The sequence below is a fragment of the Chiloscyllium punctatum genome, chromosome 40 (assembly GCF_047496795.1).
Source record: "Chiloscyllium punctatum isolate Juve2018m chromosome 40, sChiPun1.3, whole genome shotgun sequence".
Classification (NCBI taxonomy): domain Eukaryota; kingdom Metazoa; phylum Chordata; class Chondrichthyes; order Orectolobiformes; family Hemiscylliidae; genus Chiloscyllium; species Chiloscyllium punctatum.
The window spans coordinates 16209062-16225847 of NC_092778.1; the positions used below are offsets into that span (position 1 = coordinate 16209062).

The following is a 16786-nucleotide window of genomic DNA, read 5'->3' on the forward strand; positions in this document are numbered from 1 at the left end:
TCAATAATTTGTTTTCAAATGGGTGAATCTTCAATCCAGTGTCTGGACCATGTGTCTGCAAAGCCAACATTTTGTCTCAATTGCTGTGATTTAAATTGCACAGTGCTTGTTTTTAAACTTGTATATATTATTGGTTATGGGAAATGGTTTAAATTGCTTTTATGACCTACAATTGTATTTACATACATCTATTATTTGCATGCTGCATTCATAGGACAAGTTTAAGATGGTTCTGTGCAAAACTAAAATTATGTTTTGTTCTCCTTAGCCTGGTAATACCACAGATAATGGTGAGTCCCTTTCATAAATTTGTTAATTTTGTCAGTTATTCATGCTGAGATCAATCCTACATATTAAGATATCTTTTTCACTTTTCAAACAGAAACAGCGCTGTGCCGAGCTGTGAACAGGTGAGAATTTGTGGAGAAGACCTTTCCTCCAATCAGACCATGTTGTAGTGATCTGCTCAACCTGCTGATAAATGCCTTCAGTTTTCAGGGCAACGACTCAGAGCACACAGTGTCAATGTCTTAGCATTGATGTGAAAACTTAAATCAGAAGTTTGATTGGTTTTAAATAATGTGTCCTGCTTAGTGCACAATCCAATTGTTCTGTTGTTTGTGCCTGAGTGTATTTTGATTCCTAAGAGAAGGTTTATTTCTTTCTCTGCAGTTCTGCTTTGAATAATTTCCTGATTAATGTTAACAAGACCCAACTGTGCAATTTCAACATTAAAGACTATGCATGTGCTCAGGTAAGCTCAGTCATGTTCCACATTTTACACAGAAATGTCTGTGGCAGTTTACATTCAAATACAGGAATGAATTGCAGAACTTTTCCCACCAAAGACTGAATTGTGTCGATATGATGATGACATTGATGACTTGTTGAACTGAATGAGTTGATTGGCACACTGTTTACACCCATGTCCTCTGATGACATCCAATTCTACATTGTCACCTCTCTCTTAACATCTCGACCCTTGCACTGGGATATATTGGTCTTTAGAACCCCATCTGGTCAGTGCAGTGCTTTTGGGCGGAGATGTGCCATCCTGATCTGGTCTGGACTACATGTGACTCCAGTCCCACAGTAAAGTAGTTGACTGTCAACTCTGAGCAATTAGGGATGAGCAACACAAGGCTGGCCAGTCCTGCGACACTCACATGCCGTGAGTTAATATCTATATGTATGTGTAAAACGTCATAAGTACAATGAATAAAAGCTTTACTTTTAATGTGTTTCTTTTCAGACTAATCAGCTGCGTTCAGGTTTAAGTAGTGATGCCTTGACAAGTATATTTGAGTGCTTTGTTGGTCCAAAGGCTCTGAACAGGTCAGATGAAATGGCACTGACTGTGTTTGTTCAGAAACTTAACAGAGCCACTTTGAATAAGGCACTGGACGACTTCAACAACAAGGTAAATCGTTTCCAGCAAACATTAAGGACAAAGACGTGGAAATAATCAAAACACAAACAGAAAATGCAAGGCAAAATGAACAGATCTGGCAGCATCTTTGGAGAGAGAAACAAAGTTAATGCTTCGAGTCCCATATGACTCTTGTTCAAAAGAATTGAGTTTCAGATCAGCATTTTCTGTTTTTGTTCCAGATTTCCAGCATCTGCAATATTTTGTTGATATGTGACTCATTACAGTATTTCTTATTTGTCTGAACCCTATCAAAGCTGCAACTTGAGGTCTTCCTGATTTGAGTAACATGCAGCCTGCAGTGTTATTGGATTCATTAAGAGTTTGGGTTTTCCTTGCTGGCCTGTGTTTCAGGTTTGCTTTTACACTGAAAACAGGCACCTCTATGGCCGTACTGCTGTACAGTGTCGGTGCAGGGGTCGGCTATTTGGCCAAACAAGTCTGCTTCGCCGTTGAATGAAATAATGGATGATTTCATAATTCTCAACACCATTTTCCTGCATCATCCCCAAATCCCTTGATTCCTGCACTGATTCAAAACCAGTGACTATCACAATCTTGAATATACTTAATGAGTAGACCTCTACAGCACTGTAAAAATATAACGATCTGTGTCCCCCACATGTTCCTCCATTGTCACTCAATCTACTTGATCCAATGCATTCTTGAGAAACCGCCTCCTTTTTTCTTGTATTAGACATATGCTGATGTGGGAAATTTTTATGAACACAATCTCGGACAGCTTGCCTTCTGTGTTCCTTAAATTGCCACTATTCCTGAGAAGACACAGGGACTTAAAGCCCCCTGCCCCCAGTATAATTGTGTTGGTGGCATTTACATCTCTCTGTAACTGTTATTGCACCCTTCTCATTACTTCCCATCGGCAAATCGGTTCTGTCCTTGAACATTCTGAAATGTCCTCTATCTCCTGTGCTGCAATGCTCTCCTCATCAAAAACCCCATTGCTCTACCTTTCTTCCTTTCCCATCTTTTCAGAATCCTTTGTCACCTCCTTTTTTCACACTCAGACTTCCTGTTTCTCCAGCCAGCTCTCTGTTATTGCTGCAGTATTCCTGTTCCCATGTGACCGTAACTCCCCAATTGACCATAGACTCACTGTTTCTCATACATGCAGAGCGATGCTGTTGTGGATTTCCTTATCTGCTCGTTTTCTCCGACACCACCTGTTAACTTAATCTTCTCTATTTTCGGGCTATCTACCTCTCTCCGTTCCCTGCACTCTGGTGTTACTTGCCAATATTCTCTCCTGACTGCCTCACTGCTATTGAGTCAGTTTAAATCCCAGCACCAACAAAACACTGCACAAGGAACACAGTCCCAGCTCTGGTCAGATTCAACCCGTCAGGCTTGTACAGGTACCATCTCTTCCACAGCTCATCCCAGTGTCCCAGGAACCTAAAGCGTTTCCTCCTGCACCATCTTTCCAGCCAAACATTCTCATTTTCCTGTTTCTGTATTTGCTTATTCATGGCCCCAGGATAATTACTGCCGTTGAGGTCCAGCTTGCTAATTTTCTCCCTAAGATCGAAATTGCGATTACAGGACTACAGCCCACTTCCTACCGCAGTGCAGTCGGTATGATGGGAAACCCCATGGATTCTGGGCCTTTTCAGCTTTGATGTAGATTTTAAAATTTCCACCTATTTTCTGATCAACGTGTTCGGAGCTATTGTTATAAAGCTCTGGAGTAGGTGGGACAGAACCCAGGCCCCCTGTCTCAGAGATAGGAATGATATCACTGCCCCACAAGTGAAATAACCCTTTAGAGTCTGGCATCCCATCACCAGTCACCCATTATTTACAAAGACACAGCCTTTGACAATGAGTACAGTGAAAGCTTTGTAATGTCTCTTGGTGTCATCTTAGGTACAGGGTACCTCGGTTCAGATAGTTTAAGTGTTGTTAGAGAATTAAAATATTTAAAAAACAGACAAACATGGGAATACAGAGTTTAAAAAGTCTACAATGATAATAAAGTGTATCTTTAAAAGTGCTCATTTTCGAGTTGTTTTTCACTGAGTCCATACCTGCCGGATGTCAGAGCACAAGGCCTCACTGCTTCCACACACCGGGTTCCAGCCCACAATCCACCTCCGGGACTGGTGCCCCTCGCCAGCCTGGGCTCGCTCTGCTCCCACGCAAAGCTCCACTTCCAAGATTCGGCACGTGCTCGCTCTGCTCCCATTCCGGGCTCTAGCTTGTGGCTCCTATTCTGACTTCCTGCTGGCTGACCTCATGACAGTCACAGCAACACGTTCCCTCCTTTAATTTCTGCACATGTCAATTTCCGTCTTGGGGAATGAACCCAAGGAAATGTCCCCTTTTCCCTGGATCTCTTGCCATGTGACTGTTTGTTAGTCTCAAACTATGCTCTCTTAACTGCTGCCGAGCAGTATAATAGTTGTTTGAGGCATTGATCTTCCATACACCGTGAGTTGGTGCATTACTGAGTAGCATCTGAGCTTTGAAGCTGTTTCTGTAATGTGGTATGAATTTTCTTGCTCACTAAACGTAAACACATATCATTGCTTGTTTCAGACCCTGAACACATCATTGATTCCATTGATGACAAAGATTACGTTCATGAATGCTCTGTGGGAGATTGTGAAGACCAATGAAAACTTAACCAATGCAGATTTCCTGAGGAAATGGTTCCAAGAGAGACTCAGGCCTTTCATTGCTGGCATTTCCCAGTCAGTGCTGAACCGCCTCCTGATGACGAACATAACCTGTGATGGTTTCCAAGCTGTGTGAGTGTATCCTTCTCTATTACAATCATTTATTTCCTCATACGTAACTCTAACAATGATCCCTATCAAAACAATTTAAATTGTTAATAGTCAATGCTCATTACTGCGGCTTGGAAATTTCGAAATGCAAATTGAATTTTCTTAATTTATACAGATTTTGGAACTGATCTTGAGCAGTTATTCAGTGTGGGAGAGATACTTGAAATAGCTTTCAGTTCCAAGCACTAAGCCTGATTATTGATGGTCTTTTTGAAGGATTCCAAGCGTGTTTTCTTTAATGTTAATAAAAAAAGATTTCCCTTGATTTGATGTGTGATTATTAATGCTACCAATGTTTGTCCATTTAGTGTAAAAGGACTGAATAACGGATTCAGGGAGATGCCTCAAGAAACAAGAAATACCGTGTTAAGAGTGTGGATCTTTGGTTACCTGAACCGCACAGGTGAGTTGGAAAGGCCAGTGAATCAGTGAGAAAGATACATTCACAGATGGCACACAACAATGTAGCAAATTCAAAGCCATCTAACTTGAACCAAAAGTAATGAAAGTTTAATTTGTTCAATTGCCTTTGCCTGCATAAATGTCTTTATAAAACATTTGAAAATTGAGTATTTTAAGTGTTACAATAAGTATGAATTGTTGGTCCTACTATTTTTCTTCGACGTGACAGTACTTACTTTTTTCACCAAAGAAATAGTTCAGTTGAAGCAAGTCAGGTTAGTTGATGGACCTAGATCAGTTAGTCCCAGTGTTCTTCAAACATAGCCCTTTACAAAAGCTTCTTCTAAATTATTCCACAGACAGAATCACGGGTGGTTTAATTATAAATATGAAACCAGGAAATATTGTGTGCAAACAGCTAAATTCCTTTTTACCTTTAAATCCAGACGCTGCTTGTATCAGCAACACTAATGGTTCGAGGGATTGGCTGATGAAGAACTGGGGCAGTTTCGGCCAACTTGTTCAGCTCGACGATTTAACCAGGCTGAATCCAGACTTCAATGCAGTAAGTGGCAGAGCCAGTCTGTCCTCTTTACGATCCTGAATAATACTACTTCACAGTCCGAGTTTATTGCAATAATGAGATTATTCAATGAGTCTTTAATCTGAATATTTGAATAACTGCAATTGAAAACCAGATTTCATGGTATTTAATGGAGTAATCATATTAATAAGTTTCAACTTTTTGGGGTGATTGAAGTTAAACTGTTAATCCCTGCAGCTTGAAATAATGATCTAATTTCGCTTCCTGTGTCAAGTTTTACCCACTTGAAAAGATTAAATTTCTATGTTCAGCATATGGTATTGAACAATACAATTGTGTTTTACTATTTCAACAAAGATATGAGTGGCTGTCTGTACATGGTTTTCACTCATTGGTAGTGTTTCATTTACCAAAGTGTTCTACTTTCCCATGCCATGAGGTAGCATGTAATAGCAAAAAGATTAATGGATCTTCATTAACGCTGAGACTGCCTGGCCAATTCTAATTGCGGCTATCCAAAAACATTAGAGAATAAATGGAAGGTAATTTGGCACCTAAGTACGCCATATTACTTAAATCAGAAACCTCAGTTAATTCTTCTGTGGTAGCAATTTATCCTGAAAAACAGTACAAAAGGGTGAAGCTTAAATGGCAGCCTGCTCTTGTGTGGTTTTCATTTTCCGGTTGATTCTGTTGGTTTAAGATGAATTTCTTCCCCTCTTATTAGAAGTGGCAATGATTCCTAGTTGATAGAAATCTAAAGAAAAAGTATAGACCCAAGAAACTTTATACGTGTGTATCTGTGAAAGTTGGTCATTTGTTAGCCTGCGGGATTACTAAGAGGATTAGTCTTCAGCTTTTTCTTATTTACAGCTTGATACAGCAGACTTACTGACACCTTCCCAGCTTGGAGAATTTGCTGCCAAGAATGGAACATTGACTAACGTTGAGGATGTGCAGAGGCTTTTCAATACTATCACCAGTGCCACTGTTACCGAGTTCATTGAAAAATTCAGAACTACTGCCAATCAGGTACAAGACTGTTACATATTTTTTAAACATGTTAAGAATGGAATTTAATACCCCCTCCCTCCTGGGTTGAATGAGAGAATGGAGAAAATCTCATTCGACAGGATAATGCCAGATGGAGATCCCACCATCATTCCCATTTCTGCCCTGATTGCTTCAGAGATGACCTTCTCACTCTTAAGAAAGCGATCATTGGCCATTTGAGACTTCAGTCTGCCACCACTTGTATTCAATGAACAGCTGCTCAGCAAGGACCCCCAAACAGTAAATCCAGATCTCATCAGAGGATTTCCTTGTTTGTAGGTACTCAGTGCTGGACTGAGGGATAGCATCAGGAAAGAGAGAGAGATCCTGCCGAAAACCGTCACCTTTCCCTCTTTCTCCTCTCCCATGACGCTGCATTGCACCATTGCCAACAATGACCTGGGGTTGCTTGCTACTCCGGAGCTTCCGGTTGGCATAATGCTGGCAGCTGTCTCCTCTCTGTGAAACAAGTATTGAACTAACTGGCAGTTCAGGAGCCACCTTAAGGTCCTGGATCTCTAGGAAGGCCTACTGATGCCCTACTAAGTGCCTGATGAGCAGGCCTTCCCCAAAGGAGTTAACATGAGGCTCTGTCCAGCCCTCCAACTGGCAGGCGAGATTCCCATCGCCTGGCATAAATCTGTTCAAACAACGCCACTTAGCAGCTTCCCCCAGATTATGTAAAATACCACTGATGCTGGAAATCTGAGATAAAAATGGGACACGATTCCTTTTGAACTTTGTAACTGCTGACATCACATTGTTTCTATTTCTTCCTCCAAGCCAGCAGGTGATGTAATTGCTCCTCTTTCACTTGAGCAACTCTTATAATCGGCTGTGTATCGATACAATGGAAATTGGTTTTAGTTAGAGAGCGGTGTGGCCTTATGCTTAAATGAACATACATCTTTGTTACAACCAAACAGATGGGGAGTTGAAAAGGGGAGAGCAGATTCATCCTTCCTCACCTAATTTTCATATGCTCGATTGTGCTTGTCAACGATCCCTTCCACTAAGTTAAAAACTGAAAAAAACCGAGTAAGGGTCACTTGACCCAAAAGATTAACTCTGATTTCTCTCCACAGATGCTGCCAGACTTGTTGAGCTTTTCCAACAATTTCTGTTTTTTATCCCTTCTACTACTTTCCTCGTAGAGTCATAGAGATGTACAGCATGGAAACAGACCCTTTGGTCCAACGTAACCATACTGACCAGATATCCTAAATTAATCTAGTCCCATTTGCCAGCATTTGGCCCACATCCCTCTGAACCCTTCCTGTTCATATACCCATCCAGATGCCTTTTAAATGTTGCGTTTGTACCAGCCTCCACCAATTCCTCTGGCAGGTCATTCCATACAAGCCTCACCCTCTGTGTGAAAAGGTTGCCCCAAAGGTCCCTTTTATTATCTTGCCCCTCTCACCCTGAACTAATGCCCTCTCGTTTTGGACTCCCCCATGGCTGGGAAAAGACCTTGTCTAAGACCCTATCTATGCTCTCATGATTTTATAAACTTCTATAAGATCCCCCCTCAGCCTTCGACACTCCAGGGAAAATAGTCCCAGCCTATTCAGCCTCTACCTGTAGCTCAAATCTTCCAATCCTGACAACACCCTCATAACTCTTTTCTGAACTCTTTCATGTTTGACAACACCCTTCCTGTAGGAGGGGGACCAGTCTAATTGAGATCAGACTGATGAAGTGGGAATTGGATGGTCAGATGTGTCCTGCTCTTGCGAACATGGGCAGTTTTCCACAATGCTGGTTAGATGCCAGTGTTACAGTTGCACTGGTATAGCTTGGATGGCATGGCTAGTCTGGAGCAGAAGTGAATTGCCTGAGGAGGTAGTGAAGGCTGGCACAATTACAACATTTAAACATTACAACACTTTCAGTTCTTACATGTAGATGAATGATATAGTTTCCGATGTATTTGTCATGAACTCTAATAGCATCAGGTAATCTCTAGTTATGTTCAATTGTACAAGAGTTGTATTGTAATCTATATGCAGAGTTGGTTGCAATCCAAGTTTATTGCTCTTTTAGTAAAAGTATGAATGTTAGACATGCTTAGAAAATTCACAATGCAATACATATTCCATCCTCTGCTAGATAATGTTTTGTGAAGTGAACTGGACTACCTAATACTGCACCATCTAAAACAAAAGCTGGGGATATAGGGCTAGCCTGTCTAGCCTTAAAAAAGACCAGGGCGGTAGGTGGCTCAGTGGTTAGCAATGCTGCCTAAAGCACAGGGACTTTGGTTAGATCCCACGCTTGGGCGACTGTGTGTCTCCGTGAGGTAGCACATTCTACCTGTGTTTGCATGGGTTTGCTCCAGTTTTCCCCCACAATCTAAATTTATGCTTGGTTAGATGGATGGGCTGTGCTAAAATGCACATAGTATCCAGAAGTGTACAGGCGAGGTGGATTACCAGTGGGGGTAGTCTGGTGGGATGCTATCTGGAGAGTCAGCATGGACTCAGTGGGCTGATTGGCCTGCTTCCATAGAGATTCTATGATTCTAAAATATTGTAGACTTGTAAAGCAGCTTTCAGTGTTGATTTATGGGTTTGTACCTATGTTTGGATTAATTCTTCCACCTATCGTCAATTATTTCAGAACAATGTGGACTTCACTCCTGGTGTCAGATCGGCTTTACTGCGAGAAGTTCTGGATCGGGCACAGCCGATTCTTTCAAATGCTAGCAGTGGCGAGCTCCAGATCTGGTTTAGCATGAGGCTGCAAGTGCTTCTCCCAGGACTCACAGAAAACATTGTGCCTTTAGTATTTGCCACGGACAGCTGCAATGGATCTCAGATCATGTAAGTGCATTCTTTGTTTTGTTTGGGTTGGGAAATGGAGAAAATGTTTTGCTTGGTATTGCTGATTTTGACCAGAATGAAATTGAACATCTCAAAAACTTGGGTCTGTACCTGCCATTTGTTATCTTGCCCTTTATCACAGGCTGTCTAACAAACATAGTTTTTTTTAAAATTTATTCATTCACCCCTAATTGCCCAGAAGGCAATTAAGAGTAAATCACATTGCTGTGGGTCCAGAGTCACATGTAGGCCAGACCAGGTAAGGGTGACAGTTTCCCTTCCTTAAAGGACATGGTTTTTTTTCCCCAACAATTGGCAATGATTCATGGTCATCATCAGACTCTTTAATTGCAGATATTTACTGAATTCACATTCCACCATCTGCCAAGGCAGGATTTGAACCCGGGAACCCAAAACATTATGTAGGTCTCTGGGTTAACAAATCCAGTGATAATAACACTAGGTCAATTGCCTCCCATCAGCATAAAGGTGATAGTACAAAGAGATCACAAAATATTCTCTTCATAGAAACCAAGTAGTGAACACTGTAGGGTGCTGATATTATGATTTTAGTCATTCCATTAAAACATAAAAACTAGCTCATGGTAAAGATAGATTTTATGAATTTCTGCAGCTAACCCGGATCCTAGAGTGCTAGCATTTACGGCATTTGGATCTCCTGGATTTTCCTTTTTTTAAAATTCTTGGATGAAATAATTTTTTTTTCAGTTCCAGTCATCTCCATGTACAGATTTCCAACATATGCTTCCACTGCAAATATCTCTGCAAAAAACTGGGACCACACATTTATGAAATCTACAATTTAATATTCATTTGCTTTTACAATTACTGTCATTGGTGTATCTGATTAATTTGTTTTTATTTTGGCAGTGTCTCAACATTGAGCTCAATAAAACAGCAGCTGACCGCAAGTGTACAAGAAACTATATATAGAAATATACTGGCTTATACTAAAGGTAATTCAATTGAATTTGACTACTTTGGTAAAAGTGATTGTTTTTGTTCAGTAGAGTCTGATAAACTAAGCCTTGGTTGGCCTGTTACACTGTGTGGCTGCCTAAAAATACTTCCAATTTCCTAATCTTTCAATGATCATGTTGTTGGCCCCCAAGCAGGCGTGGAAATGTAAAAGAAGGCATTAAACAAGAAATCGGAGACCTGTGCAATAAGGTGCAACTTTTGTGTAAAGTAGTCAAACCAAATTATGGAGGATTTCCTGGAATGTGTTCCTGGTGGTGTTTTAAATCAATGCGTTGAGGAACCAACCAGAGAGCAGGCTATTCTAGACTGGCTCCTGTGTACTGAGAGCTGAATTCCTTGTTACTCTGTCATGGGACTTTGGCAATGAACAGTCTTGTTTTGTGGGGTGCCTTGGGGAAGAGTGACCATTATATGATAGAAATCCTCGTTAAGATCAAGAGTGAAGTAGTTGAATGAAGGATCTTGAATCTAAATAAAGGGCACTATGAGGGTTTAAGACACAAATTGGGTTTGATCATTTAAACCTCTTGCTGTGATGGTTCACATGTGAAAGGTATTTAAGATGTTATGAATTTTTACTGTTGTTGTTCCAAGGTTTGCAATCTACTGCAAGGAAAACCCAATTTTGGCCATTTAACATTAAAAATGCTGGAGGCAATAAAATAATGATTTCTCGGTTTATAAGAGCAATATTAAATCACTTGTGCTCACAAACAATTGTTCTGTGAAACATTTCCAATGGACTAGACAATAGTCATCTTACATTATCTGTTCACAACAACAGTTGTAATGGTTATAACTATGGAAAACAAGTTGCAGTAATGAAACTTAAAATAATGCTTGGAATATTGTAGTACATGTACATTTTTAAAAATAATCCATAAATTAGAAGGAATGCGTCAAAACTAAATCTCTTTTGACTGAGTAATCATCTTCTGACACCCAAGTAGGCACGACTAGTGGAGAATCCCAATTTTACATTGCAAAGGCAGGCACCTGTACTACAAGAGTCAGATTGAGCTAGCAGAAAGTCTGATAGAGACTCTGAGGCTACAGGGAAGGTCAATGGCATCTTCCGCCTATCTATAGGTACCAAACTAATCTGTCCATCTTGTATTAATGTTGTACAATTTCTGCTTTTAAATATAATTGAAGTCCCTTGGCAAATGTTGAGGTTTTGATCCAGGTGGAGCTCCAGTGAGGGGCGCAACCATTTTGCGGCCCTGTTGTGGGCTTCAAATTTGGGCTTCAAAGAAGGACTCTTGGGGCCTGCATTTATCTCTAGCCAGTAGTTGCCTCAATACCATTCTGGTATTCCTCACATTCCTACATCCCAGAACAAAGAGCAAAGAACAATACAGCACAGGAACAGGCCCTTTGACCCTCCAAGCCTGCACCACTAAATTTTGCGCTTCCACACTAAAACTGTTTTCACCTACATGATCCATATCCCTCTATTCCCTTCCCGTTCAGGTGTTTGTTCAGGTGCTTCTTAAACGCTGCTATTGTGTCTCCTTCCAGCACCTCCTCTGGCAGCACGTTCCAGGCACTCACCACCCTTTGTGTGAAACACTTGCCTCGCGCAGCTCTTTTAAACATCCCCCCCCCCCCCTTGCACTTTGAATCTGTGTTCCCTAGTAATTGACCCCTGGGAAAAAGCCTCATACTTTCTACTCTATCCATGCTATTCACAATCTTATAAACTACTATCAGGTCACCCCTCAATCTCCTACGTTCCCGTGAAAACAAACTCAGTCTGTCCAACCTTGCTTCATAGCTAAAATCCCCCATACCAGGCAACATCTTGGTAAATCTCTATTGTATCCTCTCCAGAGCACCTACATCCTTCTGGTAGTGTGTTGACTGGAACTGTACGCAATATTCCAAGTGTGGCCAAACTAAAGTTCTATAACGCTGCAGCGTAACTTGTCTATCCTTATACTCAATACCCCTTCTAATGAAGGCAAGTATGCCATAAGCCTTTATTTATTACCTTGTCTACCAGAAGTATTTGGAATTAACATCTAAATTAGATGAAATATTTTTTAGTCATGGGATGTTACTTTCATGAGTATCTGTTTAGAAAATAGCCAAAGTTTTTTGCCTTTGCTTTTCTTTCCCTAGGAATCCCTCTACGCTGTTACGAAAACAACAGTTTCAGCCTTTACCTGAACAGCCAGTTTGGAAATTTCTCAGAGTTTCTAACTCTGTCTGATGTGTCATCATTTGTTCCTTCACACCGTACAGTGGAGGTAAAATCAATAATGATAACTCTAAAGATAAGCGGCAGAAGTTGGGGCTGTGGTTTCAACTGGTAAACATGTGAAAGTGCCTACTTTCAGTTTAACCATGACACTTCAAAGGTTGATCAAATAAAGCATGCAGTCTTTAATTATAATATGCAAACCGAAGTGTCAGGAACGTCGTGGAAACAGGCCATTCTACCTGTTGTGTCTACACCGACCCTCTGAAGAGCATCACACCCAGACGTAACCCCAGCCCTGTCGCTGTAACCCTGCATGGCCATGTAATCCATGGCCAGTCCACCCAAGTCTGCACACCTTTGGGCTGTGGGAGGAAACCCACACAGACACTGGGCAAATGTGTAAACTCCACACAAGCAAGTTGCCTGATGGTAAAATCGAACCTGGGTCCCTGGTGCTGTAAGGCAGCAGTGTTAACCACAGGGGCAACAATCAGTGGCAAGAAGCTAAGAATTGCCAAATTCAACAGGTTTTGGCAGTTGGCTGAGGGTGTAAAGGAGCAGATGTGCTTTTCACTCCTGTCCACCAAAGTTAATCTTTAAGCAAGCAGCTTTCCCCTGCCCATGATCTGCTCCCTGCCTGTGATCTGCTGACTATCCAACATGCCTCAATGGTGCTGACACTGGCCTTACAGCTCCTAACGTTTGCAGCTTGCCCCTAGCAGCTGGCCTGCTGGGTGTAAAGTGAAGGTAAAACTGTGAGCTCCTGTAGCTGAATTTAGCCGCCCTTCCCGCATTTCCTCAAATGTCTGTCCTCAACTCCTCTCCACTTTACAATAAATATTGGCACCAGTGTCATTTCACTTGCGAAATATGATTGGTATCTGCCTTTCTAGTTTGATGTTACTTTTACTTCCTAATATACAGTACAGGGACGCTGTTTTCCATTTCATATAAATAAAATATATTACAGAGTAAAGAAACCACTTGATGCCTTTTTAAACCTGTCCTCTGTATCGTGTTTAATTTCCTGAATGGGAGAATGAAGATTCTATCTTTATCTTTTTATAGCCAACTATTAAATAACAAGGACAAGGAATAATGCATCATGCAAAGAGTGACTGCAGTTGGATGTGTATTTGATATTTTGAATATCATGTTAATATAAAAATCCTATTATAAGCATCATTGTGCAGGTCATTAGAAGTTTGTACAATTAATATTTATTGAAAATTTACAGATACTGTAAAAATGATCTTGCCCCATCGAGCCCCACAACTCACCCACCACCATCACCACTGCCACCACTCCCCACATACAACTGACCCTAATAACCTTGAGATTGTACTAATTAGATTCCAATTCAAGTTTCCACTTAAAGAATTTGCATAATGACTAGTGCAAAGTCTTTCATGAACTGAGGCAAACAGGCAGTGAAGTAAAATGTAATTGTTTACTCCGTATTAACAAATATTCATGATGTATATAAGAGTGGTAATCTGGTGCCATTTATTCTAAACCAGCTCAAAATGTGTTTACCCATGAAAAACACAAGTTTCTGATCCCTCATAAACTAAATCTGAAGTCATTGAAAATCTCTGTTTTTAGAGAAAGCTATGTTGAACAATACATTACTTGCACTGTTAATTAGATTTTTGATGTCTAATAGAGGCAGAGATCTTTTGAGGCTTGACAGGCCATCCAAGATCTTAAAGCACGATCTTGATGAGTTAAAGTTTTGTACTACCATCCCTTCGGTGGGCTTTGCAGTAAGTTCATTATTTATAAAAGATGGTAGCTGTGCCTGTGTGTGCCTAGGAAAGCTAGTGCAATCTGATAAGCTTTAGTCCAACCCATCCATGCTAACCAGATATCCTAAATTAATCTAGTCCCATTTACCTGTATTTGGCCCAAAACCTCTAAACCCTCCTATTCATGTACCCATCTTGTGGATGGGGTTTCATCTGAGTGAATATAATCTTGAACAAGTTTGAAAAGCATAGACATAGACATTGGGCATTACTCAATTTTGTTTTGCATTTCCCATTTTTTCCACTGGTTCAGTTGATTCTGCTCAGAGTGTGCTGACATTACAGGCTAAAAGAGAAGAAATGTTATCTCATCAATTGTTTAAGAAAAGCACAGTATTTCCACCTAGCTTGGATTTTTGTTCGAGTAATTTATGACAATGACTTGTTTTTATGGAGAATATATTGGTTTGTTTAACTTCTGGCAAAATCTTTACTCCTACTTTTATATCGTATGTCTTAGAAAGGTTAAGAATTTCCTTGTTGTGTTTTTACAGGTGTTTAATACTGCTGATCCCAGTGATTTTGCTGACTTGTTCAGCAGACCTGGATTCATTGATGACAATGGCATTCTGAAAATGGTGCTAATGAATTATCAACCCATCCAGAATTTGGCAACGTTTGTAGATCAGTTCAATCTAAAGACACAAAATGTGAGTTGCTGGTGTTACTTAAACCTTTAGAATCATAGGAATACTCTGTACAGTTTTGTCCTCCTTGCTTACTTTCATTGGAGGTTGTTCAGAGAAGGCTGTTTCCTCAGATGAAGCAGTTGCCTTATGAAGAACAATTGAGCATATTGGGACTATGATTTGAAAAATGAGAAAATATCTTATTGAAAGATATAAAATTCTGAGAGAAGTGGAATGTTTGAGGGGATATGTTGAGAGAGGAATCTACAACTCGGGAGCACAGTTCCAAGAAAAGGGATCTTTCTTCGAAGACAAGAAATGCAGAGAAATCTCTCCTCTGAAGGCTTGAAATTCTCTACTCCAGAGAGCCATGGAGGCTGAATCATCAAATATATTCACGCTGATTAGATTTTTGATGTCTAATAGAGGCAGAGATCTTTGAGGCTTGACAGGCCATCCAAGATTTTAAAGCATGGTCTTGATGAGTTAAAGTTTTACAGTACCATTCCTTTGGGAATTCCTGCATCAAAGTTGAAGTGGAGAACTGGGAGAACCTCTGGAGGAGTTCAAGCCCATAAATGTGATCAAAGCACCTTAATGTTTTCCAACTTCATCTTTCTTACCTGTCACACCTATGCATCGTTCATCTGTTAGAACAATTGCAGGTTAATTCCTAGTGATTACAAGTGATGCAAGATGGAGATCAGAGTGCACTGAGCACAAAATCAAATCATGGAATAGTATTGTTTGAAATGAATCTCCAAATCTGGAGTTTTTGTTCCCTCACCCAGACAAGATCACATGAGCTTTTTTCCTGCACTTATGGACATTATAAAAAAAGCTTTCATCGTCAAATGTGAATGTTGTGTTTGACTAACAAGCGATACAGATTTCAGAACCTTCAGAAACAAATGAAGCCCAAATTAAATTCTAATATTAATTATGTTTTAATATTCAGTAAGTAATATTAAATACATTACGGGGAGGTGGTGGCCTAGTGGTATTATCACTGTTAATCCAGAGACTCAGGTAATGTTCCGGAGACCCAGGTTCAAATCCTGACATGGCAATTAGTGGAATTCCAATTTAATAAAAACCAAAATCTGGAATTAAAAGACTACTGATGACCAAGAATCCATTGTCAGAAAAAATCATCTGGTTCACTAATGTCCTTTAGCAAAGGAAACTGCTATCCTGGTCTGGCCTATATGTGAGTCCAGACCCGCAGCAAGGTGGTTGACTCCTAACTGTCCTCTGGGTAATTGGGAGAGCCAGAGCTGCCCACATCCCATGGTGAATAAAATAAAAATCTGAGAATGGTAATGAACCACCAAAAATATCACAGCCTAGATATTAGTAAATAACCAAGTGGAGCATGTTGCATTAGGTATCAGTTCTGAAAGTGTTAATGTTGTATTATTGTAATGATGTCACACAGTGATGGCAGATAAGCTGTGCAGGAGTACTTGAAGAGAGCAACTGTGTTGCGTATTCTGAAGACAAATGTCCACTCAGAAGCTGGTAAGAGGCACAAGGGAGAAGAGTGCTGATAGTCAAAAAGAGAGAAAAACCAACCACACTTAGAAAATGACAAAGATCTCACGTGAAGGATACTCAGTAGGGAGTAAGTGAATGGTCCAGATGTAAACAAAAACAGAAATTGCTGGTAAAGCTCAACAGATCTGGCAGCATCTGTGCAGAGATATCCGAGTTAATGTTTCTGGTTCAGTGACCCTTCATCAGAATTGATTGTCACAAGGAAAAATTTGGTATATTTGCTGAAGATGGAATTAGGGGAAGAGGAATGGAATTTAATAAGCAGAGATGGAAGCCCAGCGAGAGATTGGGCAAAGACTGGGTAAAGATCAGTCTGGGAGAATGAATAGCTGCTAATGTGAACCATGAGAGGCTGACAATTGGTTAGTTGTGGTAACACTCCATGTAATGACACAGCCTGATATGTGGGGGTTGTGGTACGGACATGTGAAAGATGCTCAGGCCCTAAAATTATTGAACTCAATATAGAGTTCCCAAGTGGAAACTAAGGTGCTGTTCTTCCAGCTTGCACTGAGCTTTGC

The 16786-nt window shown here is 40.5% G+C and overlaps 1 protein-coding gene across 1 annotated transcript in view; it reads left to right on the forward strand.

The window, feature by feature from the left end:
• The window catches only part of LOC140464383 (uncharacterized), a 486266-nt gene that overhangs the window by 355076 nt on the left and 114404 nt on the right, over positions 1-16786 (forward strand). The window contains exons 251-262 of the mRNA XM_072559375.1: positions 269-290; positions 383-410; positions 673-754; positions 1253-1420; positions 3989-4200; positions 4548-4642; positions 5088-5206; positions 6059-6217; positions 8861-9063; positions 9955-10040; positions 12190-12317; positions 14574-14729. Coding sequence (XP_072415476.1) covers positions 269-290; positions 383-410; positions 673-754; positions 1253-1420; positions 3989-4200; positions 4548-4642; positions 5088-5206; positions 6059-6217; positions 8861-9063; positions 9955-10040; positions 12190-12317; positions 14574-14729 — 1458 coding nt within the window. The remainder of the gene's footprint in view (positions 1-268; positions 291-382; positions 411-672; positions 755-1252; positions 1421-3988; positions 4201-4547; positions 4643-5087; positions 5207-6058; positions 6218-8860; positions 9064-9954; positions 10041-12189; positions 12318-14573; positions 14730-16786) is intronic.